General features: G+C 37.9%; 1 protein-coding gene across 1 annotated transcript; it reads left to right on the forward strand.

Moving 5' to 3' along the window:
- The first annotated feature begins 5543 nt into the window (after positions 1-5543).
- c23h7orf57 (chromosome 23 C7orf57 homolog) lies at positions 5544-22467 on the forward strand. The gene is made up of 8 exons (XM_037696305.1): positions 5544-5641; positions 9175-9235; positions 9615-9791; positions 12298-12385; positions 12544-12673; positions 15127-15191; positions 15299-15399; positions 21591-22467. Exons 2-8 carry the CDS (start codon positions 9193-9195, stop codon positions 21647-21649), a joined length of 663 nt encoding a protein of 220 aa, XP_037552233.1. The 5' UTR covers positions 5544-5641; positions 9175-9192; the 3' UTR covers positions 21650-22467.
- Positions 22468-25648: the final 3181 nt, after the last annotated feature.

A 25648-nucleotide genomic window follows, 5' to 3' on the forward strand; every position in this document is an offset into this window, starting at 1 on the left:
TCCGGGTACTCCGGTTTCCTCCCACAGACCAAAAACATGCATGTTAGGCTGATTGGTAACTCTAAATTGTCCCTAGGTGTGAGTGAGAGACTGAATGGTTGTTTGTCTCGTTTGTCTCTATGTGGCCCTGTGATGGACTTGCAACCCGTCCAGGGTGTACCCCGCCCCTCGCACAATGATTGCGACCTCTGTGACCCAAAATGGAATAAGCGGGTAAAGATAATGGATGGATGGGTGGATGGTTTCTCATGCAAGTATAGGCCGATTTCCCAAAATTAAGGAAATTGCGGCCAATAAATTGGGTTAATCCCATTGAGACTCGAGGACTCATTTACAAGAGAGACCTGAATTTTTAACAGAGTGATGACAACAGTGGATAACGACAACAATAGGCAGTCATAAAAGAGGCATACGAATTCTTCTTTTTTTTTTTTACAAAATAAAATGGCAACCAAAAGGACAGTCAAAAGGAAAAAGTAGCGAAACCCCCCCAGCTAGACTTTAAGGCGGTGTCGAAAACTATAAACAGGAACATGTCTGCATTTATTTTTGCAAGGAACTTGGCAGATGTTTGAAGTTATTTAGAGAGGTCAAGGTCGAGAGCTTCAGATCTTTTTGCAAGATATTCCAGGAAACAGGAGCAGAGTAGGAGAAGGCCCTTTTGCCAAGCTCAGTCTTCACTGAGGGAACACTGCAGGTAATAATGTCCTAAGAGCGCACGCTGTAGCTGCACTCATGCAGAGACATGTAGGAGGAGTAAAGCTACTGTAAAATGTTAAAAGCTACTGTAAAATGTTAAAAGCTACTGTAAAATGTTAAGCTACTAACAAAAGAAAAAATTACAAGACAATATTGTCAAATGTAGTAAGACCTTGAATAATTTGCTTCAAAGAGACGATGTTGTTTGGTAGAACATTGTTAACAAAAACTGCATCCTTATCCAAGCTGACATTTCCTGTATACTCCTTAGCGGTCCCTCAAATTCTCATAATAGAGATAAAACAGAATAAAATTTTACTTTATTTGGAAAAAACAAACACCATTACATCAGAAAAGGAGATTTGCTGAAAAATTATGAGGAAGGTGGTATCAAGGCAATCGATTTTGAAATTATGAATGGAACTTTAAAAATTAGATGGCTCCAGTCCCTTTAAAAAATGGCGATCTCATATGGTATGTAGTACCGACAGTGTTATAATGTAACAAAGTAGAAATACTTTGTTACTGTACTTAAGTAGAATTTTGACGTATCTTTACTTTACTTGGTTATTTACATTTCTAGTGACTTTCACTTTTACTCAGAGTCAGAGTCAGAGTTTCTTTATTGTCATTCGCACCTCATGTGGTACATGTGGTGGAGCGAAATTATGTACGCAGGGTCCCAGTTACATCCAACAATAAAATGTATAAGAAAAACAGTAATAACATCTAAGATATGAACTAAGAAAAACATCAACTAAATATACACTAAGCACTCATAACATAAAACATTGAACATCACCACAAACATGAACATGAGTCTGTGAGCAGATGTGCACGCATGAACACATCAGCATTGAAACAGATCAGCAGCAACATGAAACAGATCAGCAGCAACATGATATGGTTTTTCACAGTGATTATTCTAGTTAGAGATTCATGAGTCTAACAGCCTCAGGGTAGAAGCTGTTCCTCAGTCTAGTGGTTCTACACTTAATGCTCCTTAACCTCCTTCCTGAGGGGAGTGGGGCAAAAAGTGTGTGTGCTGGGTGGGTGGGGTCCTTCATGATGCAGGTGGCCCTCTTCCTGCATCTGGAGGTGTAGATGTCTGTGATGGTGGGGAGACTGACTCCAACAGATTTCTGTGCAGCCTTCACCACTCTCTGCAAAGCTTTTCTTTCTGCAGCTGTGCAGCCTCCATGCCACACATTGATGCTCGAGCACAGGATGCTCTCCACTGCACACCTGTAGAAGGAGGTGAGGACTGAGCTTCCCAGACCAGCTCGCCTCCACTCCACACTCCACTACTCCACTGCATTTCCTTAATAAAATGTGTACTTTTACTCTTAATACATTTTCTTTAACCATCTTAGTTACGCGTTCTTACAATATAAAATTAGAAGAAATCTGATTGGGCAATGCCTGTTTGTTCTCCCAGTCTGTGACTTCACGCGGCCCCTTCTCTCTCCCTGACTCTTAATCACAAACCCAGCCCCTTTCCCGCCGCTTGTGTGAAAACTGCAGTTCCCACTGTGAACAACCAACAATCAATCGTTACAATAGGTCTTTTTTGACTCCCAGTGGAGCCAAGGTAAATTCCTGATAGGTGTGAAAATTATGGTAGCTGCTAAAAAGGAGATGTTTGGTGTTCTCCAGGACATTTACTGGTTAGAGCAGCAAGGTATGAAGTTGTCGGGCCACTAGTCTTCCCATTAAAGAACATGGAGACAGATATCCAGTTTAGGGTGTTGTATTTGCTGTATTTCTTCTAGTATTTTCACACAGTAGTAAACCAGTAAAGCACAAACAAGCTTGAACAACAAGGCGCCGTCCGTGTCAAGAGAGAGAAAAAAAACCTCCAACTGAGTTCTGCACTTTGCAGAGCGGTGCGTTCACTAGCGTTGGAAAAGCCACAGTGCATTCAAGAGCATAGGAACTATTATATTCATAAAGAAACAAGCCATAACCGGACAGAACCTAGCTATGTAAACAAGCCAACTACACAACAATGTGAGCTTTCTAACAGCTTTGTTAATAAAGGTTGAATGAATATACTTCATTAGAATCAGACTTTTTAAAGAGTAATCTTTCATTGTTCAGTTCAAACTTTCCAAGTTTTTGTCATTGGATATTGCACCCAATAAATGTTGTTTTGGAAATTCTAACTGTTCACTTTTACTTAATACTCTTACTTTAAGTACATTTTATATGAGAAATTTACTTTTGGTACTTAAGTACATTAAATGTCAGATACATTAAGACTTTTGCTCAAGTAATAATTTTAAAGGAACTTTTTACCAAAGTAATTTTATGGTAAGATACTTGTACTTTCACTGAAGTATCACTTTGAAATACTTTATACAACAATGAGTACAGACATTTGTATTTAAAAAAAAAAAATTGGAGGCGTTGAGTTGTTATTGAAATGTGACTTTGAATTAAACTACCTCTTCAACTCTCTACTTTCCATCAACAGGTTTAGTTACAGTGGAAGATGATGTTTAAACACAACGTCAGCACTCCTAATGTTCCACTGTGAAACAACAGCGCCATATTAAGCAGCAGAAAATCTGTATTTATGAAAGAAGAGTGGAATAAACTAATCTGGTCAATTACTCATTTACTGGATGGAAGTGGTAACATCCTCAATTTGGATAAATTTAATAATAAGTATGGAACTGACTGTTCAATAACAAATTACAAGAACATGAATATGCAACATTCCTAATGTCCTCATTCAGTCAGTGAAAAACAATTTAATATCACACTACCAAGATTACGTAAAATCAAAATGATTGTTTATATATTGTAGACAAAAAAATGTAGCAGCAGGTTTTTGAACCAATAGTCAATAAATAGCATGTACCCAAGAACAAGCAAAAGCACTCTCGCCTTACAAAACTTTGACAAGTCTACAATATATAAATTAGGCCAAAGTATTTAAAATTCCCAATTCCTCCTAAATATAAAGAACTACATTTTAAAATAATAAATAACATATATCCTTCAAATGAGTTCATAAGAGTGAGATTTAAGTTTGTTGTTGAGAACCATGTTTTTTGTAGAACTCAGCCGGAAACAACCGAACACTTGTTTCATGAGTGAGAAGTTCAGAATTTATGGAAACTCCTTCATAACTTCCTGTCCTCCAAAGCCATTAATGTGGAGTTCTTTTCACTTCAGAATATTCAGTTTGGTTTATTTGTCACAGAAAAAAAGTGGAATTTAAATTAAGTATAGTAATAAAAAACTACATTCATAAATGTGGATTTGCAAAATGCCCCCTCTCATTCCCTGCTTTCAAAAATGAACTATCCTTGTTCAAAACATGTCTGAGTAAGATTAATAACACAAACGCAGCAGAATTGTACGAGTTAATGGAAGAGTTTCATATAGTAACCTCCAAACATATTTTTGTTTGTTTTATTTTTTTTCTATTTTAATTAATTAATTAATTTTATTTCATACTTTGTTTGAACCTCTGTTACCCAAATTATTTGAATGCAATAGGAGATGTGTTTGTTATACATTCAACCTTTTATTAAGACAGGTTAATCCCATTGAGCCTCGGGGACTCATTTACAAGAGAGACCTGATTTCTTAACAAAGATTGATGACAACAGTGAATAAAAACAACAACAACAATAGACAGTCAGCAATGGTGTACTACAAGGCTCAGTCTTAGGACCCACCCTCTTTACAATCTACATAGGTAATGTAGGTCAGAACATCCCTGATGCATCCTTACATTTCTATGCTGATGACACAGTTGTTTATTGTCGAGCTAAAACAGTTGCTAAGGCTTTCCAGCTTTTGCAATCCGCATGACACCATTCAGTCAGACTTGCTCCATCTCAAACATATCCTAAATGCTGATAAAACCAAAGGGTTGCTTTTTTTTCAAACAGGAAGTCAGTCTCAGCAGTTCTTCCTCTGATTTTAGCTTCAAATGGTGGCCCTATAGGGTTTGTCGATTCCTATACATATTTGGGTATCTTGGTCGACTCGCATCTCTCTTTTAAGCAGCAGGTGGAAAACCTAGTAAGGAAACTGAGTTAACTTTTTTTTAAATTTTTTTTCAGAAATAGGTCCTGTTTAACTCTGAATGCTAGGAAATGCCTTGTAACTGCGACCTTCCTTCCCTCCATTGACTACGGTGACATTATTTACATGAATGCTCCTACAAGCACCCTGCAGATGTTGGATGCTGTCTATCATGGTGCACTAAGATTCATAACTGGCTGTAACTATCGTACCCACCACTGCACCCTGTATTCACTGGTTAACTGGACATCTTTAACTTCACACAGACTCTCTCACTCGTACATTTTCATCTTTAAATCACTTCTTTGTCTGTTGCCGTCATACATCTCCTCCTACATGTTACTGCGTGAGTGCAGCTACAGCGTGCCCAGAACATTATTACATGGAAGTTTCTCTCGACCTTGACCTCTCTAAGTGGCTTCAAACATCTGCTAAGTTCCTGGCAAAAAAACAATGCAGACATGTTCCTGTTTTTAGTTTTCTATACCACCTTATAATCTATTCAGGTTTTTTTTCCTTCACTATTTTTCCTTTTGACTGTCCTTTCGGTTGCTATTTTGTTTTGATTTGTTAAAAAAAGAAAAAAGAAATTTAAATTTGTATGCCTCTTTTGTTGTGAATAAGTCGTTAATTTTTTTTAGTTAGGTTTTCAATATTCAATAAAGAAGAAGAAGAAGAGAAAAAAACAAGTCTCACTCTTTCTGGCCACTGTGAAATTATGTGCAGAAAATAAAAACTAGACAGAGTGAGGCCTCGTGGCATCATTCGATCTTGGATTTTGTGCACCGGAAGTCAGCAGCAGGTGCCGCAGGAAGCCGTCATCCTTGCAGAGTAAAAAGAAGAGAACGGTTTTCATTTGCAACATTCCTCATTTATTACAAGAAGTTATATTTACAAGGTAATGTAAAAAAATGTTTTTTCTTTAAAATCCCATTAATGTGGCATTTTCATCCGCTTTCATAAAAAAATAACTTTGTTGGAGCGCAAAAGAAAAAAAATAGCTAGGCGGCTAACAACGCAAGGCTTTTGTTAGCTTCATCTGTTCATTGTAATCCGCAATAAAACGTTGCCTTTATAGTGCTAATCTGCAAATTCTACAAAATATTTGGAGCCAAATCTAACTTTTGCTGAATGAAAAATCGGTTTACTTTAATAGACGTTAGCTAACCCGGTGTGACCGTGTTTGGTTATGCTCGCCAAACTCTGTTGAAAAAAATGCCAATTTTAGATATTTTTTCGTGTTTCGCTTTTCCTGTTGTTTTGATATAAATGCAAATTGTTTATTAATGCTTTAAAATGATGTGCAAGGACTTCGGCACACTTTTTACTACAGAGAGATGACAATGAAGCGTTTTCTCTGAAGACAAGTAGAGTTTTAGCTCGTGTATTAAAACCCTTCAGGCCTATCTCTTCCCATTGATTACTGTCACCGCATACATGTGTAGAGCAAGTTTTCAAATGTATTATCTCAAAATCACTTGTCTTTAATTTAGGGCCCACACTGTTATTCATGTTCAAGACGTTTCCCTGTTCTAACACACCTGATTTAAATAATTACGTAATTCCTTCAGGAAGTCGTTAAATCATACTTTCTAACGATATCGTAATTATACAGCTTGTTAATTAATCATAAGAATCAGATGTTACATATGCAACATTCAGAATGGTTGACTTTAATATCCGGCGGTATGAATGGCTGTGTTTATCTCTTTTTTTTTTTTTTTTTTAAATAAATGTGCAAACAAACTAAAATAACCGTAATAAATATATTGTTAGTCATGTTTTTTTTTTCCACGACAAATTTCCACACAAACATTAGTTTTTATTGTGCAAACCTAAAAAATAAACCTGCAGCCACATTGAACTTTAATATGTCTATAATATGAGAGATCACCTTTTACTATATTTTGATACGGATGACTTAACAGACCCATAGCTTTGAATGGGGCATAATTTAAAAGCTAGATTTTGACCAGTGTTATACCCTAACAATCTAAACCTTGTTGTCTGTGTTCCCCTGAAACTTTTTCTTTCTTTCTTTCTTTTGCTGGGTTTTTCTGCCATTTTTGATTTAGATTTAGATGATGGGATCCCTAGTCTGGTAGCACAAGCCAGTGGATCTCCTGTGCCAGTCCCAAGCCTGGGTAAATGGTGAGGGTTGTGTCAGGAAGGGCACCCGACATCAAACATAGTTTTGCCAAACCTATAATGCAAGTTCATCAAAGCAAAGAAGACCAAATGTTGGAAGTTGAAGAAAGAAGAATGTTGTGAGAAATTCAGAGAGGAACTGTTAAAGGCTCCGGGTGGTAAGAAAGAGATTCCAGATGACAGCGCTACTACAGCAACAGTAATTAGAGATAGGTAGGAAGGTATTTGATAGGTCACCTGGACAGAGAATGGATGACAAGGAAATCTGGTGGTGGAATAGTGACGTGCAGGAAGCTATTCAAAGAAAGAGGTTAGCCAAGAAGAAACATGACAGTGAGAGGACTGAAGAGAGGACACGGGAATATAAGGAAATGCAATAAATAACAAAGAGGGAGGTGGCTAAGGCAAAGGCGTATGATGAGTTGTATGAGAGGGTGGACACTAAAGAGGGTGAGAAGGACTTGTACTGATTGGCGAGACAGAGGGATCAGGCTGGAAAGGATGCACAGCAAGTTAGGCTTGTTAAAGATAGGAATGGTAATGTTCTAACAAGTGTGGAGAGTGACGGGAAGATGGAAGGGCTAATGAATGAAGATAATGAAAGAGAAAGAAAACTAGAGGTCATAGAAACTGTGGACCAGAAAGTGGGAAAGATTAGTGACAGTGAAGTCTGGAAAGCTCTGAAAAGAATGAAGAAGGGGCAGGCAGTAGGACCTGATGACATACCGGTGGAGATTTGGAAATGTCTTGGAGAGATGGCAGTGAGGTTTTTGGCTCAAATATTCAATGGCATATTTGAGGGTGAGAAAATGCCTGAGGAATGGAGAAGAAGTGTGCTGGTGCCCATTTTTAAGAACAAGGTTGATGTACAGAGTTGTAGCAACTACAGGGGAATTAAATTGATGAGTCACAAGATGAAGATCTGGGAGAGAATTGTGGAAGCAAGACTTAGATGAAAGGTGACTATCAGTGAGCAGCAGGATGGTTTCATGCCAATAAAGAGCACCACAGATGTCATCTTTGCTTTGAGAATGCTGATGGAGAAGTACAGAGAGGGTCAGAAAGAACTCCATTGTGTCTTTGTTGATTTCGTAAAAGCATATGACAGAGTGCCGAGGGAGGAGGTGTGGTATTGCATGAGGAAATCTGGAGTGGCAGAGAAGTATGTTAGACTGGCACAGGACATGTATGAGGACAGCAGGACAGTGGTGAGATGTGTTGTAGGAGTGACAGAAAGCTTCAAGGTGGAGGTGGGAGTGCATCAAGGATTGGCTCTGAGCCCCTTCTTGTTTGCTCTGGTGATGGACCGACTAACAGATGAGGTAAGGCAGGATTCCCCGTAGACTATGATGTTGATGATGACATTGTTATCTGTGGTGAGAACAGGGAACAGGTGGAAGAGAACTTGGAGAGGTGGAGGTATGCACTTGAAAGAAGAGGAATGAAAGTCAGCTGTAGTACATGTGTGTGAATGAGAGGGAGGCCGGTGGAACAGTGAGGCTACAAGGAGCAGAGGTCACAAAGATGCAGGACTTCAAGTACTTGGGGTCTACTGTCCAGGAAAATGGGGAGTGTGGTAAAGAGGTGAAGAAGAGAGTCCAGGCAGGATGGAGTGGATGAAGAAAAGTTTCAGGAGTGATTTGCGACAAAAGGGTTTTGGCAAAGGTCAAAGGAAAAGTTTACAAGACAGTGGTGACACCAGCTATGTTGTATGGTCTGGAGACAGAGACATGGACAAAAGGCAGGAGAAAGAACTGGAAGTGTCAGAAATAAACATGTTGAGGTTCTCCTTAGGAGTGACAAGGATGGGTAAGAGTAGGAATGAGATCATCAGAGGTACAGCACAGGTTGAACAACTGGTAGATAAAGGTAGAGAGGCCAGACTGAGATGGTTTGAACATGTCCAGAGGAGGGACAGTGGGTATACTGGTAGAAAGATGTTAGAAACAAAGAGGAGATATATATAGATGCAGTTAGTAGGACATAGAGGTAGTTGGAGTGAGGACAGAGTGAGATGGTGGAGGATGACCCCTGAAGAGGGAAAAGCTAAAAAAAGAAGAATATTTAGATGATGGGAGTTGATAAAAAAAAAAAAACTATACAGAAATGATGCAACTGGAAATGACTAAGGGAGAAACTTGAATATAACCTTGTGATTGTGTTTTTTGAAGAAGCCTCATGTTTAACGGCATATTTTGGAAGCAAAGTCCCACTGAATGAAAAAAAAAATACTGTTGAAGTGAAGAGTTTGGGTCTTTAGACTTGTTTCTCTTCTCTCAACAGCTTTTGTGTTGGACTAAAATGAGCGCTGTTGTACCCAACCATCGAAGGACCAAGCCTGGTGGTAAGACTCGTTTCACCTTCAGTTGGCATATGCCTTTATGGCAGCAGGCAATGATGCTTTTGCTTGTGTGTGAGCTTTTATATGTTATTGATATATCTAATGAACCATTGATCAGAAATTAATCCATGGATGCTCGCCTAAAGCTGATGAGCTTTTGGAGTTGACCCAGTTAAAGATGGCTGCCACAGCTAATCAACCTTAGTCATCACAAATTGTCTATAACTGAGTCAGTTTTACACATATTCAACTAAAGCTTGTTCAACAAAAACTTGTAAACTAAAATATTTTATAATGCATGTGTTTCACAATTGACTGTGTGTCTGGGAACCACTACGTTGAGTCTTGTAGTGAAGCAGATTTAATGTTCGATTCTGTTCAGGCATAAAACCAGGGGCTGCTAACAGCGGCGTGACCGGACCCACTTCCCAGATCCCCGGGCTGTGTCAGAGCGCCAGTGAAAGCAGCACGCATGTGGAGAGGATCAGCGGGCGACGCGTGGGGATCTTCGAGAGCGACTCTGACTACGTGAAGCTCGCTAAGCAAGGGGGACACAAAGGTGAGCGGTCAGCTTCATCATCAGGGAGATGAAATGTAAACTCATCACGTCTTCCTGCAGATTGTTATTCTTTTGTTAATAGTGTGAACGTTTATGAAGCATTCACACTATTGTCATCCATTTTTCTTCTGTACGTTTTTTTGGCGCGTTTCTCGTCTCGCAGTTTTCAAACTATTTCAACAAATCATACACCAAAATGTTCAGCTCTTTCAGCACAGTCCGGCTGTGACTTTTGGTATTAGTGCATCTTTAGCTTTTTGAAATATTTAGCCTTTTCTGCCACTTTTTTTCTCAGAAAATGAATTGAGCTCATTTTTCTTCCTTCAAATCTTTAGATCTGTTTACAAATTTTTACTGCTCCTTTCACATGTTCTTTCAGCTTCCTTGTGCAAATTTAATATTTTTTTCAGCTACTTTCTTCTGCTTTCAGCTGTTTTGTGCTCCTTTCAGATTCTTTCTAACTACAACATTTTTGTGCTTCTTCTAACTTCTTTCAGCTAATATCGGCTTGTTCTACTCCTTTCAGCTTATTTCTGCAAGTTTCAGCATTTTCTACAATTTCAGCTACTATTTAGCTATTTATGCTAATTTAAACTTTTTCAGCTAATTCCATATTTTTTAGCTTATTTCTGCTCTTTCTACTTCCTTCTGGTTGTTTAAGCTTCTTGTTGCATTTTCAGCTACTTTTGAGCTATATTTTGCCAATTTAAACTTTTTCCCCTAATTCCACGTTTTTCGCACTCATTTAAACTTTTTTCACCCTAATTCAGCAAAAATCTGCTCTCCACTTCCTTCTTGAAATTTAAGCTTCTTGCTGCTGTTTTAGCTACCTTTCAGCTGATTTTTGCTAATTTCAGCTTTTTTCAGATAATTTCCACTTTTTTGTGCTCATTTGTTTCTTTCAGCCTAATTGGGCAAACATGTTCTCTCTGCTTTCTTCTGCTAATTTAAGCTTGTTCTACTAACTGTTCTAGCTAATTTTAGCTGTTTTCAGATAAATGCAAGTTTTGCGTGGTAATTTCTGCTACTTTCAGCCTTATTCACTTATTTATGCTAATTTCAGCTTGTTATGCACCTCTCAGCGTTTTTCTGATAGTATCAGCTTTTTCTGCTCTCTCGGCTACTATTTAGCTGTTTTTGTGCTAATTTGAGCTTTTTCAGCTAATTCCATATATTTTTTAGCTTATTTCTGCTCTTTCTACTTCCTTCTGGTTGTTTAAGCTTCTTGTTGCATTTTCAGCTACTTTTGAGCTATATTTTGCTAATTTCAGACTTTTTAAAAGTTGATTTACCTTTTTTTTCCCTAATTTCTGCTTATTTAGAACTAATTCAACAAATATGTGTTCTTTCTGTTTTCTTCTGCTGATTTAGGCTTGCTCTTCCATTTCAGACACATTCTACTATGTTTTTAGCTAATTTAAGCTGTTTTTCAACAAGTTCTACTGCAACAAGCATTCACACTGCATTTTCGCAGGAAATGCAATTTCTCTAGTTATAACGATGTTTTGTTTCTGCTTTTTTTTTTTGGCACTCTGCAGTTTAATTGTTCAACCTTTAAAACACTTTTTTTTTTGCATCAAAGGTTCATCACGATGGTTGGTATTGATGTTTTATGCTGTCAGCATGTGGAGAACTCTTCAGCTTAGGGTTGCACTCTGTGCATATTTGAATGAAACTCATCATTATCCCCAAATGATTTCATACCGTCTCCAAGTTCAGTTGTAAAATAAAACCCAGGTTGTAATAAGATTACTTTTTTTGGATGGATGTATTTATTATCAACTTTATTTAAACATCTGAACACAACACAGAAATACCCCAGATCTAAACCGGGGATTGAACCCAGAACCTTCTTGCTGTGAGCCATCAGTGCTTATTTGAGCAGCTTGTTTGTTTTTTGTCTACTCTCTTCATTGCCTATGAAAGACACACAGTTATGTAAATGTGTTTGTCTGCCTGTTGGTAAAATATCTTATAAACCAGTGGACTCATTAATGTACAATAACTCTGAGTATTTCTCATGATACATTTTTAGGGTCAACTTGATTCAAGATGGCTGCAGCAGCTAAACATCCACAGCAAGCACACATTTCTTTTACGGATATTGAGCTGAAACTTGGCGTGACAGCAGCTGAGAGTCATTCCTAACACGTACTCCGAGAGCTAAAAGTTGAACAAAATCTTTGATTCAAACTTTGAACAATATCTGCCTGCGTTTCGCTGCAAACAGCAGCTGCTCACTTGTTTGCTTCGTTTCCTGCGTGGGAAAAGATGCGGACTCGTTTTTCCCCAATCACTGCTGTGAGAGCAGGTGTTGTGCAGGAGATTATTCTGGAGTTAGAAACCATTTGTCATTAAAAAAAATTATAAAAAAAAAAAAAATCTGACTCAAAGTGGGTGGATTGTTCAGCCTCCGAGCTGATTGTGGAGGAAGTTGAACACCATATTGTGCTTTCAAAGTGCGTCATAATGGCCTGCTGGTCTCATTTGGAGCGTTCCTCTGCAGGGCTGCTGAGTCATGACGTGGACGTTGATGACAGCCTGAAGAAACCGTACGTCCCACCCAACTTGTTTGGAGGCGATGACTCAAAGAGGTGAGAAACCAAGACGAGAAGACAAATGTGTTCAGGTGAAACCTTCAGGCACTTTGAATCTCTGTTTTCCACGTACGGAGAGTAAGTGGCGGAGTTTACTGAACCCTTGGAGCTGCAGTACCATCACATGGCATATCACTGTGGTTTTGTGCTTCTAGTGGAAGTAAAGCAACCTCTCCAAACAGCCAGATGAAGGCAGGCAGGCAGCCTCTGGCTGCTCCCTTTGGCACTGATAACGGTTCGCCCTGGGAAAGAGAGGCTGATAGGTTTTCCCCGGATAAAGAGAAGGTGAACGGACCAAACTAGTCATCCCTTAATGTTCCCATCATGCCGACGTCATCCCATCTTTTGTTGTTATCGTTAAGTTTTTACCGTCATTTCCCCCTTTTGGTTCCCATTTTCTCCTCTGTTGCATTTTGGTTAGAAGTAGGGATGTGCGATATGGCATAAAATTCACATCACGATATGTATTGTGAAGGGTGGCGATAACGATATATATCACAATATGTTTTTTAGTATAAAACTTGCAATAGGAATGGAAAAAATAGTGTAGACTGTCCTTTTGCCATCATTGATTTTGAAAACTGCTATACCACAAAATAATCTCCATTAAGAAAATTCCACTAACTAGGTCCAGAGTTTTAAAATAATAAACAATCAAGTATTAGGCTTCTTTCTTGTTGTGCAAAACAGTGCAAAATATATCAAATGTAGTTTTAGCCATATGTTTTAAATAAAAGAATATGTTAACTCTTAAGTTTCCAGTATTCTCACTCAATAAATGAACAGCAACAGAGCAGCGTTTTACACTGAAAACACTTCACCCTCCAACCCTCTAGCGGGCGTCTCCTTCAGCTTTAAGGAGAGATGACACAAAATGGCGACCAGTTTCCTCTGTGGCTTTGACCAGAGAGGGTCTCGCAGTAAAATCACACAAGTGTTTTTTTTTTTCACAGATCAGAGAGCAGGTTTCTCAAAAGCTGACCTAACTGACCATATTTAGCTACATCGGCTAGCTGACTTTAACTTTCGACGGAACACAGCGTTTTGCGCATGCGTCCGAATACGGCGACACTACGGTAAACCGGCTGTAGTTGGCTAGTAGCTTTGCTACTTAGCTCTTGAAGAAAAGACTTTAACACCACTTACACACAGTTTTCAACTCAAAAGTAACTATTAAATCTGATAACTCTTGATTTTATATCAGACACGGCATTACTGTGGTTAACCGGTAGAATATAAATATCATAGGCTAAATGTCTATCATTTCTACCGTGTACCGTATATATCGCACATTCCTAGTTAGAAGTTTAACTTTCCACAGCAGTTATAAGTGAAACATTTTAGAAAATACTGGGGGGAAAATGAGGTAAGTGTCATTATTTATGCAGTAGTCCCTCATTTATCACAGGGTTGACATTCCAGATCTCCACGCAATAAGTAAAAATTTGCGAAGTAGCAACATATTTATTTTAGTATTTATATATTTATGATTTTATAAACTCTTCCCACACTCTTGAAATGTTCTAAACTCTTAAACCTACATCATTTTAACAACATACGTATATGTAGCTACTAAATTTTACTCACCAGCTTTGCAGAAACAGCAGCTCTGTTCCAGTCCAGCAGACCTACCCTCCCGGTTCTGGTCGGTTCTTCGCAGCCCTTGAGCACCAAAACAATTTTGGAGGGAGCTGGACCTTTGGTTGGCCAGCATCCGATTGAGTCCAAATCTGGATGGGGGAAGTCTCGATGGGCTTCGGAGAGAACACCGGACCTACGGGTGGTGCCTCCCCAATTGAAAGGCCCTGTGGGCCGGTGGGCGGCACTCAGATTCACCAGTGATTCTGGAGCTCTGGTTCTGGTCTGGTTCCCAGTGAGTTCTGTGCAGCTCTCTGCATCCGCTGGGTGCCACAGTCGCTGAATTAATAAGGGACAAACTTTTTCGGATCAGAAAAACTTTCCCTCTATGTATTTCAGCAGAAGGAAACAGGACTTCTGGGAAATGTAGTCCTTATGAGTGGGAAATACAGTGTAGGCTTATTGAGAGAAAACTACAAAATGGTGGCGCCTGTCCGAAGTATTTCATTTTTAACTTTTTACTGTACTGTATTCCGTACTGTCCCAATCACGTGAGTAATATTAAAGTTGACAGTCGTGTGTCGTGTACAATCTTACTTTGAAAAACTGCAGAAGAGCTAGTTCACGAAAGTTGAACCGCAAAGTAACAAAGGACTACTGTAAATATATTTAAATTAAAAATACCGTATTTTTCAGACTATAAGGAGCAGCAGATTATAAGGCTCAGTATCAATGAACAGATCGGTTTTCATACATACGGTGCACCAGATTAAAAGACTCGCTGTTGATTTTTGAGAAAATTACAGGATTTTAAGTGTGCCTTATAGTCCGAAGAATACGGTAAAAATCAACTGTAAGGCATAATAATGATACACGATTTAAAAAAAACTTGCTGTTCTCAGGCAAGCTTTAAACTGTTATTTATTGATTAGGTTTATATTTTCAAAGTTTTGTGAATAAACACGATTTAGAAAGTTATTTTCATCTTTTGGTCCAATCTGGTTTGTTACCCTTCATTGTCATCGCATGACTATTTTTGATGAAGTTGTCCCAGCCTTCCATTGTTTCGTTCTGCGTCCCTGATATTTTCATAACGATGTTTTTTTTAGCAAACACCGTTTATAATGTTGCTGCACTCGGATGACGTTTCTTTCCTACAGATGTCTCCAGATGATGCTGCCCAACACATGGAGGGTTTGCCGTTAACCAATAAGTACAAGAGAATGTAAGAACCTGCCGGCTTTTTGTCTCCCGTTTATCTTGTTGCTGCAAATCAAAGTATACTTGATTTATTAACGATGTTCAGTTACATGAGGTTTGTCACCTCCTCAGATCCTACGAAAAGAAGGCTCCTCCAGTCAGCATGTCCAAGCTGCTCAGTCATGGCTACGTAGAGGAGAAGAAGAAATCTGCCAACGATGACGATGCCTCAAGTATGAGTTTTATCCACGTGGCGATCCGAGATTGTTCAAATTCCACAGTAAACTTGTCACTTAGTAACAGTTGTGTTCCAAAATATACTTTAAGTTATCTTGGGCATGAATATATCAATTTGTAGCTTTTATTTATTTATTTGAAGCATTCTTTTTCCGGGGTGGAGTGATTATCCAACATACAATTTGACTGATTTAAAAAAAATAATAATAATGATTTGATAGTGAACGAGGTGAACAAGTTTTAATTTATCGTGGATTTTCTCTAAAATTATTAATACAAGCGAAAATATCTTAATACTTCACATCTACTGTAATTGACACTACTAGAGCCTGACCGATATGGAAGTTTTGGCTATCACCGATACCGATATAATGGCTGACATTTTTTTTTAGCTTTGTCCACCCCCAGGAATCTTGGTAAACGGCGAGTGGAGCGAGCCTTGTTTACTTAGCGCAGCTGTTAGCAACCATAAAGCTAAGCTAATCAGCTCCACTTCCATGCTATACCTAGAGCCACAATAGGTTTACAAGTGGTACACTGGTCATACAGTCTTCCTAACGTGCTTTTGTAGCAGCCTGAAAGAGGAGAATAAGAGTGAAAGATACTCTTGACACGTTCCTTTCTTTCAGGCAGGTGCAGTGGGAATTTATTTACACTTTTTTTAAAGTATTTACATATCTAGAAAGAACAAGTTTCGTCTTTAAACCAAATCCAATATAGCAGTTAAATAATAAAAAAAAAAACAGATTACTTCACATCTTTTACACATACCTGTTCTCATATTCTTGTTTAAATGAAAATAAAAAATTTAAATGTTCATCTGTCCTTTTGCCAAAACAAAGATAATGAATTTAAACATAAATGTAATCAAAATAGTCTTATTTTCAGTCTGAATGTATAATTCACTTAGATGAATAGTCTACACACGCACACACGTCGTGCGCTAACGTCTGCCTCGTGGTGGGACATCGACGGTAGACTGAGCGATGCTAATTAGCATAAAACGACATTTTAAATCACATTCCTAAACATCAACTACTTAATGAAAACCACTCGACCTTTAGATGAAATACTCAAAAATGCAACAGAAAATGTTTAATAAATGTTTTAAACACAAAATTTATTTAATTACCTGAAAGAGGAAATAAGAGTGAAAGATACTCTTGACACGTTGCTTTCATTCAGGCAGGTGCAGCGGGAATGAAGCGACGTCAGAGCTTCCCCTCCTTCAAGCCCCGCAGCCATGACTAATCTATCACAGACCATCAGAACTCGACAAGTCGATCACAGATAGATAACTCTAAACAGGAAAGTCCTTACAGAAAGTTATTTTAAACATTTTTAACAATGAATTTGTATTTTATATCACAGCTGTTCATTAAGAATAGTTGATGCAACTTTTCTTTTAAATAAATTTCAAAGTATCACATTTTCTATCCTTCACTATTCTCCATAAAGTTATCAAATGTTACATAATTATACATTAAACAAAGAAACGCCCTCCCCTGTTCACTCTTTCAACAGTCATTCATGTATTGACCATAGGTTTATAGATGGTATAGATTTCAGACAAACAATGCATTTCATTGAGGACAACAAAGATCATGTTACCAACACTGATATATTTTACCTCTACGTTAGATTTATTGTTCTGGATAAAATTTTACAAGGCAGTAGCCTATGCTAGGTTATCTAAAAGTTAGCTGGCCAACTTAAAACGCACGTAGCTAACGACAAGCAAATTGGAGGATTGAAGAGAATTTTTTATTTTTTTATTTTACAGATAAGTTAAAATAAACTTACCCTTTTCTGTTCATCAAAATACACTGCACTGAATTGTTCCCTGCTTCGGCTGCGACGAAAGTGAAACTTAAAGTGAACGGCCACCACTTGAATGTAATCTTCACGCTCACTCTGCTGGATACATTGTACAATTACAACTGGTTTCCAGTATTTTAGAAGTGAAAATTAGAAGTGTTTATATCGGCGCGTAATGGGACAACTATCACCAATGCCAATAGGTTCCCAAACGTCTATCGACCTAAGATATCGATCCTACCGACATATCGGTCGGGCTCTAGACATTACCCAAATATATTAATGTGGTTCTGGAGGTTATAGAAGGTCTTTAACTTTATAAGTCCTATTGATTTCTCATTAATGTTCATGATCAATCACAGCTTGTAGTTTTTTTTTCTTGCCAGCTCGAAGAGGATTTGCTTGACAGCGTTTATCAAATTAACCAATACAGTAGTCCCTCATTTATCACGGGGGATCCGTACCCTGAAGCTTTGTAAAAAGTGTCTACCTCCGGCTGCTCTCTGCCATCTGCCAGAGCTCTCGGCCACGCCCACTTCACCTCTCCGCTGCAAAGCGGAGATATGACATGCTACAGGAGGAAGCTTCTCCTGCAGTGTGGGCTGCACACAGGTGCAGGAGGTGCTGAATAATATAAAATAATTTATTTTAAATAAAAAATTCCATGCAGATCGTGCAGCTCGTCCATCAATCAGCCAATTGTGCGTCATGTCCAATCTTACTTTGAAAAACCGCTACAGAGCGAGTCTGCGAAAAACGAACCGCGAAGTAGCGAGTGACTACTGTACTTGGTATTTTGGATAAGTCCAAAGAACTCTGAAAAGGATCTGAAAATCAAAACTGTCGATTTACACATGTTGGGGAAGTCATTTTTGTTGGATAAAAATACCCTTTCATTATCTACTTACTCAAATAATCCACAGTCGACGACGGGAGAAGATTTTTGAACCCATTTTTACTTGCAAGGGCAGAGCTCACAACAGGCTTACACCGATGTTCAAAGTTACATGTTTGAAACCCAGTCACGAGGATCTGCAGCGGACAGTGCACAAGTTTTTTTAAATTTTTTATACACGCTTATCAGCTACTAAAGGTCACGACGACCTCGGCTTCCCAGCTTACAGACTCTGAGGTGACCTTGGAGTTGCCAGCTGCTCATGTGGTATCAAATCAGCTCCTCGTTCAGCTCGGTCTGCTAACTCAAACACACGGTTCATGGGCAGTTAACATTCTCAGCCAGAGTAGTTTCAAAACATCCATAAACCTTGACCAAAATTCCCCTGACAATTTTAAAGCGACTTCAGATTCTGAGATCACCTGTTCAAGCAACTGTATGTACAAGCAGGCTGTTTGGATGACTTACCACCTGCCAAGATCTGAAAGAAGACCAAAACTGTCACTGTTAGGTGAAATTAATTCATTAGGGTGTTCAGGAATCACTGAGACTCGAGCCTGCCATGAACTTGAACCTGCTGGATAACCACCTGTGGACTCTGGTGTCCATCCAGAGAAATGCTTTATAGTTATGGAGTCAAAGCGAGGCTTTCAACCCAAGGAAGTCTGTGTGAACTGTCAAGCATGGTGGTGGTAGCATCATGAGCTGTTACTGGTGCACAGAGTGTTAAGCACAACAACATTCCATTTTTTCACCTCAAAATAACAACTAGATGGTTGATACCTGGACACTGTTGGGTCCAACAAGCTCAACCAGGCTCTGGAACAACCTTCTCTCAATCCTTATTGAAAATATATGAATTAGGCTTAAAACACAGGCCTGTTCAAGAAACCAACCAATTTAAATGGTTGGTTTAAATTGGTTGGTTATAAATACACTTGACCTTTTCTGCTAAAACAAAGAGTGATGAAATATCCTGAAACTTGAAGATGGAGACAAAAAAGCCTGAGGCTGAGGAGCAACTTGCAAAAAGACGTTTGACCAAATATTAGCGGGATGAACATTGTGTAATCAATCCACCCTGGAAAATTGTGCAAATGATTGAAATCATAAAATTATTCCGTTTTTATGAGTGAATATAAACTTCTTACCACAAATATAATTTCAGAAATGTTTAATATATGGTTTAAAAAGCAAACATTTAAATGAACTTTTTTATTTAGATATCACATATTTGTATAAAATGTCAAACGGAAAACATTTCAAATATTTTGTTGGAAAATATAGAAAAATCAAGACAATAGGTAGTTATATTTTCAAAATGGGTATGTACTAGTTAAAACCAGAGAAATGGCATTTCCTGTGAAAATGCAGAGTGAATGCTTATTGCAGAAGAACTTGCTGAAAAAGAGCTGAAATTAGCTAAAATACATGCTGAAATGTAGCTTAAATGGAAGAACAAGCCTAACTTCGCAGAAGAAAGCTGAAAGAACACACATTTATTGAATTAGGTTTAAATAAGCAGAAATTAGCACAAAAATTAGGAAATTAGCAACAACCCTCCCCACCAAAAAAAAACCCAGCTGAAATTAGCAAAAATTGGCTGAAAAGTATCTGAAAATCAGAAAGAAGCTTAAACAATCAGAAGGAAGTAGAGAGCTGAAATTAACTGAAAATTTTGGAATTACCTGAAGAAGCTAAGATATTTTTAAAAAAGGCTAAATAGCTGCAAAAACAAAACTAGCATAATTAAGCTGAAAGGAGCTTTATTTAATTTTATATATTTTTATTATTTTATAAACGGCATTTACAACAAATATGGCAACAAAATCAGAGATATTCGAATCTGAAAAAAAAAAAAACAGCACAGGTTGCTTCCAAACACAGAAATAATAATTAAAAAATAATAATAATGATGATAATAATAATAATAATACAAGAATCAAATAGAATAAAATAACAAAAATAATAAAAATAAACTAAAGACTAGGGGTTTTCCAGTAGTTTTAGTTTGTTTATCATATGAAACAACTCCACACCTTGATGTTTGTCCATGAACTTCATAGATAAGAAGAGGTGGCAGAGTTCCTTGTGAAAAGTGGGGAATGATGGTTTTGTCTTAAGGAAACGGCACTTGTGAATGAAATATTTGCCCATACCAATAATTACATTTAATAACCTTTCAAGATCTTTTTCTTTTCTCAGGGATCCAAAAATAATGTCATTCTTAGCAAATTCACGTAAATTTGGAATTTTAGGGAAAAAGCCAGTAGTGCACATCATCCCACAAGCTGAAAGGAGCATTATGAGCTGAAATTATCAGGAAGAAGTTAATTAGGCTGACAGTAGCAGAAATTACCACAAAAAATAAAATAAATAACAGCCGAAATTATATAGAAAATGCTAAGGTAGTTGAACAGGTAGTAAAAGCTCAAGTTAGCAGAAGAAAGTAGAAAGAACACGTTTGCTGAAAGAAGCGGAAATTAGCACAAAAAAGGGAAAATTTTCCGGAAAGCTGAAAAAAAAAAAAAAGGCTGAAAATAGCTGAGAAAAACAGAAAGAAGCTTAAATTACCAGAAGGAAGTGGAGAGCATATTTTTGCTGACTTGGGCTGAAAAAAGTTTACATTAATACAATAAATGTGGAATTAGCTGGAAAAAATAATAAAATTAGCATAAAAACTGCTAAATTGTTGCTGAAATTGTGGGAAAAGGTGAAACTTGTAGAAATCAGCTGAAAGGAGCATAACAAGCTGAAATTACTAGAAAGAAGTTAGAAGAAGCACAAAAATGTAGTTGGCAAAAATAATCTGAAGGGAGCACCAAAAGGCTGAAAAAACAGCTGGAAGTAGCGGAGAAAGAGTTTAAATTTGCACAAGGAAGCTGAAAGAAGCTGAAGCAGAACAAAATGTGAAAGGAGCAGTAAAAGGTTGTAAACACATCTAAAGATTTGAAGGAGGTAAAATGAGCTCAATTAATTTTCTATGAGGAAAAAAAGTGGCAGAAAAGGCTAAATATTTCAAAAAGCTAAAGTTGCACCTAAACATAAAGTCATAGCACCCTTCTGCTGAAAGAGCTGAATGATTTGATATGATTTGTTTAAACAGCACAAAAATTGTAGAATGAGAAAGATGCTGAAAAACGTACAGAAGAAATATGGATCACAATAGTGTGAATGCTTCATAAACATTCACACAGCTAGCAAGACAGTAGCTAAAGCCACCGAGGTAGAAAAAGCTAAAACTAGCATTAAAGTATAGAGGCTAAAATTAGCGGGGCAGTAGGTTAAAGCTTAAATTAGCCTAACCATAAAAATATTACAGGAGCATGAAGACAAAAACAGAGCCACTTTGCTGAAGTAAATGTAAAATTACGAGTTGTATCACATTATTGTGATGAAGCTGAACGTTTTTTATATGAATTGTTAAAATGGCACCAACTAAGTGGAAGTAGTAACACTGTGTCCGTTTTCCAGGTGTGACCTCAGAACAGACCAGCACCATCATGACGGAGGACGTGGATGATCTGGAGTAGTGCGCCGAGGTTCTGCTCTGCTAGAAAATAAAACGAGGGGGGTTGTACCCCTCCAACCCCCCCTCGTTATGGTTCACTCATCTGTTGTTTATCCACTGACTGTTAAGTTTTTGTATTTATGTTTATGCAAGTATGCTCTCCTCTTTGAGTCGCTCCACTTCGTTTCAAGAAAGAAGTGTGTGTAAATCTTGTCGGCGCTGGTTGTAGTTTTAATTTAAATTTGTCGTACTCCTCGATTTGAAAGACAAAAGTTCGGCGCAGGGCTGGAAATTAGCAGCTGCTGGCTTGTTTACAGTTTTCCTTTCTCCGTAGAGCTGCTGTTAGTTTCCTTCCTCGGTTGTATGAAGATCGAGCTGGTGAAGTTGTGATGTTCGTGTGAAGACGTTGTGGTTCCAGTGATGTGAAGTATAGTTTGTTTCGATGAGGGGGGCTCCTGCCTTATGAAGTGACATGAAAGGCTTTTGTGTTCTAGTGGGCGATCATTTAGTTGAGACGGTAATCTGTCGGAAAGAGCAAAATTATTATTATTTTTTGTTAAACATGAAAAAGTTTACACGATAACTGCTGCATTTATAGTTTACTCGCTAAAAGCTAAAAATATTAACAAATCAGACAAAGCTGATAGTCAGCAATAGTGCCAAGCTTTCCTCTCGCTGTTAAATAAATTACTTTTTTTGTTCTCACAAAAAAAATAAAAGTGTGGTTTTCCTCTGCAGACTGACAAACTGAAAGGTTCTGTAAAGTGGATTGGGTTTTTAAAAAGGGAGTTCTGAATCTGCCAACTACACTTAAATGTCTTTGGTTTGTAGACATCGGTTCATGTTAGTTCACGATCTGGTTACCAGGGGTTCTCAAACTTTTTGGGTTCAGGGACCCCCTCATAACCTTCATGTTTATTAAATACCGGTAATTTTCTTCAGTTTGTCTCTTTAATGCAATGGAAATATTTGTGTAACATAAATACTTAAGACCTGTTCTGTAATGGTGTTGATACAATTTAATACTTTTTAACATGGGGGTATTTTTTTATTCAAGACACAATTAACAATATTTTTAATTTCAACTTCCAAAAATTACAGTTTTGAGAAAATTAACAGTATTAAAAACCACTTTAAAACTTTACTTATTCACATAATGAACACAAATGTATCTCCACTACTTCAAATTATTACAGAAAACTCAGTGTTTCCCCTACCATTCTAAAAGCGGGGTGCCCCGCCCTGTCAACGAAACCTGCCCCTCCCCCGGCACTGGCGTAGCTAGCGGCACACAGCACAGGCCCGCTAGCTAAAAAGCTAAAGTTAAAGGCAACTCTCAAGCTGCCTCTTCCCTCATGACCCCCCCCCCCCCCCCCACACACACACACACAAAAAAAAATGTTTGTACAAACAATGCTTCGTCTCCCAGCATGCAGCTCGGACGTGTGTGCCCCCCAACCCCCGGTCGACAAGTCACGGACAAGATGAGCGTCCCTCTATGGCAAGTTATCTAGGGGAAACACTGAAACTGAACTGAATCATAACTGCAGTAGTCGTACCAAGTAACAGGACTTAATTTGTAAACCTATTGATATGTTGGAACACAAATAGGGGGCGGGACGACAGGGTCTAGGGCTCCTCCCCCAGAAAATTTTGAATAAAGTAGATGTGATTTCTTGCATTTTGGTATATTTTAATTGGTTGTTAAACATCTACGCGCTTGTAAAAAAAATAAAATAAAATTTGTGGACCCCCCAAGCATTAGCTTGCGGGTCCCTCGGGAGTCCGGGGACCCTAGTTTGAGAACCACTGTCCTAAATTCTCTATTTTATGGTGTTTTTGTGTAGAAAAATGTTTACCACTGTGACATTTTAACTTTTTCTTTACCGAGTTCTCTTTCTCTCTCCTTCTTTGGTATTACCGGTATTTCCCATTTTTGTGTTCCCTGAATGAAAGATCAAACTTGCGGTCAAAGTGACGCGGGACTTTTAGTCGACACTGTTTAGATTTTTTAAAAGCAGGTCAAAGAACTGAACAAATCCATTAGAAACGGTGAAAAAATATAAAATGTTCTTGGATGGTCTTGATTTGAAGGCGCGTCTGAGCTGAGAGTGTATAATCCTAATCCCGCAGGAGATTTTAGCGTTTTAAAATAACAGGATTGCAGCAATGTGTTTTAATAAATTCAACAGCGGTAATGGAGTCTCGTTGGAAAATAATATACAATCCCAACGAGACATCATCGGTACAGGCATGTTTCGCTCAATGCAATTTATTATTTGTAGTTTGTGTTTGTAGAATTGAAAGGTGTTGAGTTGTTCCAAACCTGATCTGTATTTTACTTTGCAGTACAAGGAACGGCGAATGTATCATCCTTTGATTTTTTTGAGGAACGGGTTTATTTTGACCAACTGTTAAATATTCAGGTAAATGGCGTTCTGTTATGTTTTTCCTCCACATGGTGTGACTTGGTGGCGTTTTCAGTTTACACGAGCAGTAGTGGGAACCTTTAGTGGCTTATAACTTTTCAGTCCTCTTACTTGTATTTATTTATTTTTCATGTGGTGGTAGATTCTGTGATTTCAAGAAATGCGTGCATACTGAACAAGGCAGCTCTAAAACAAGTTTCTCCATGTGTTTTGTAACTGAGGAGAATTTCACCTGCTTATGTTTACGACTGCTTTTAAACTTATTTAATGTCGCTTAAATAAATGGGCATGTGCATGTACACGTGTACCTTTTTTTTTTTTTGTCTCCTCAGAGAAGAAAAATTGTATGTCATATTTATATGCAAGAGAAACCACATGTTTACATACAATACAATATCCACCTTATTCCTAGCCCCCATGGTGCCTTGCGTGAATTATGGGCGCAACTTCCCGCGCCGATCAAAACCGGTATTTGTTTATGTGCGAACAGTATGAGCTAATGTAGCTCCTCCGAGCATTGTGGATTTAATTTAAACTTGTAGGAACACCACCTGCCAGAGCTCAAACAGGACAATATAATCATACTACTGCCTAGTGCAGACGAGGGATGGTACTAGCATATTTAGCTACTTATACTAGCATATTTAGCTACTTATACTAGATTATTTAGCTACTTATACTAGATTATTTAGCTACTTATACTAGCATATTAACTACTAGCATATTTAACTACTTATACTAGCATATTTAGCTACTAGCATATTTAGCTACTTATACTAGCATATTTAGCTACTTATACTAGCATATTTAGCTACTTATACTAGCATATTAACTACTAGCATATTTAACTACTTATACTAGCATATTTAGCTACTAGCATATTTAGCTACTTATGCTAGCATATTTAGCTACTAGCTTTTTTAGCTACTTATGCTAGCATATTTAGCTACTAGCATATTTACCTGCCTATACTATTTATATACTGTATTTCTTTAGCATGTACATTATCACTGCACTAAGTATCTACAACTAATATATCCTAAAAAAAATAGGTTTACAAATGCTTATTGTGCTTACAAAGTAGTAACTTTGTCTGAAATGTTTAATCTAACAACTCTAGTTGAAATATAGGTGAACAGATTTGGTTCACTATTTGGAAAGAAACAGCTCAGTTTTGTCTCAGTCACCCTTTATAAATCATAAACTGTTTATTATGCATTAATTAAGTGTTTATAGAGGAATTAATAATGCATCTGTAAACTACAAGTATTTATTAGACATTATATGGGGAGCCTTATTGTAAAGTGGCAAGGTTCTTCAAAGAGCTGCAGCACCCCATTTTAAAAAGATCTGAACTATACCTTTAACAGATTGTCACATTCTGGATCTGTTATGGATAAAAATGTAGTTTTTGCATTAAGGAGCTTCTGATAAATAAAATTGATGATTTGTTTTCCCATAAAAGAGCTGTCTGGTCTGGGTGGAGAAAACACACACACACACACACATACTTGTTTATATGGCCACGTGGGGACGCCTGTGTAAGCGGTTACCTGTGGGAACACACGCGCACACGCACACTGGCTGCTGCG

Source organism: Nematolebias whitei, chromosome 23 (genome assembly GCF_014905685.2).
Source record: "Nematolebias whitei isolate Nwh7 chromosome 23, NemWhi1, whole genome shotgun sequence".
Taxonomy (NCBI): Eukaryota; Metazoa; Chordata; class Actinopteri; order Cyprinodontiformes; family Rivulidae; genus Nematolebias; species Nematolebias whitei.

Coding starts and splice junctions, on each gene's coding strand:
- c23h7orf57 (XM_037696305.1), top strand. CDS start 9,193: ATGAGCGCTGTTGTACCCAACCATCGAAGGACCAAGCCTGGTG. Junction 12,674..15,126: donor TTTCCCCGGATAAAGAGAAG/GTGAACGGACCA, acceptor TCTTTCCTACAG/ATGTCTCCAGATGATGCTGC. Junction 15,192..15,298: donor ACCAATAAGTACAAGAGAAT/GTAAGAACCTGC, acceptor TCACCTCCTCAG/ATCCTACGAAAAGAAGGCTC.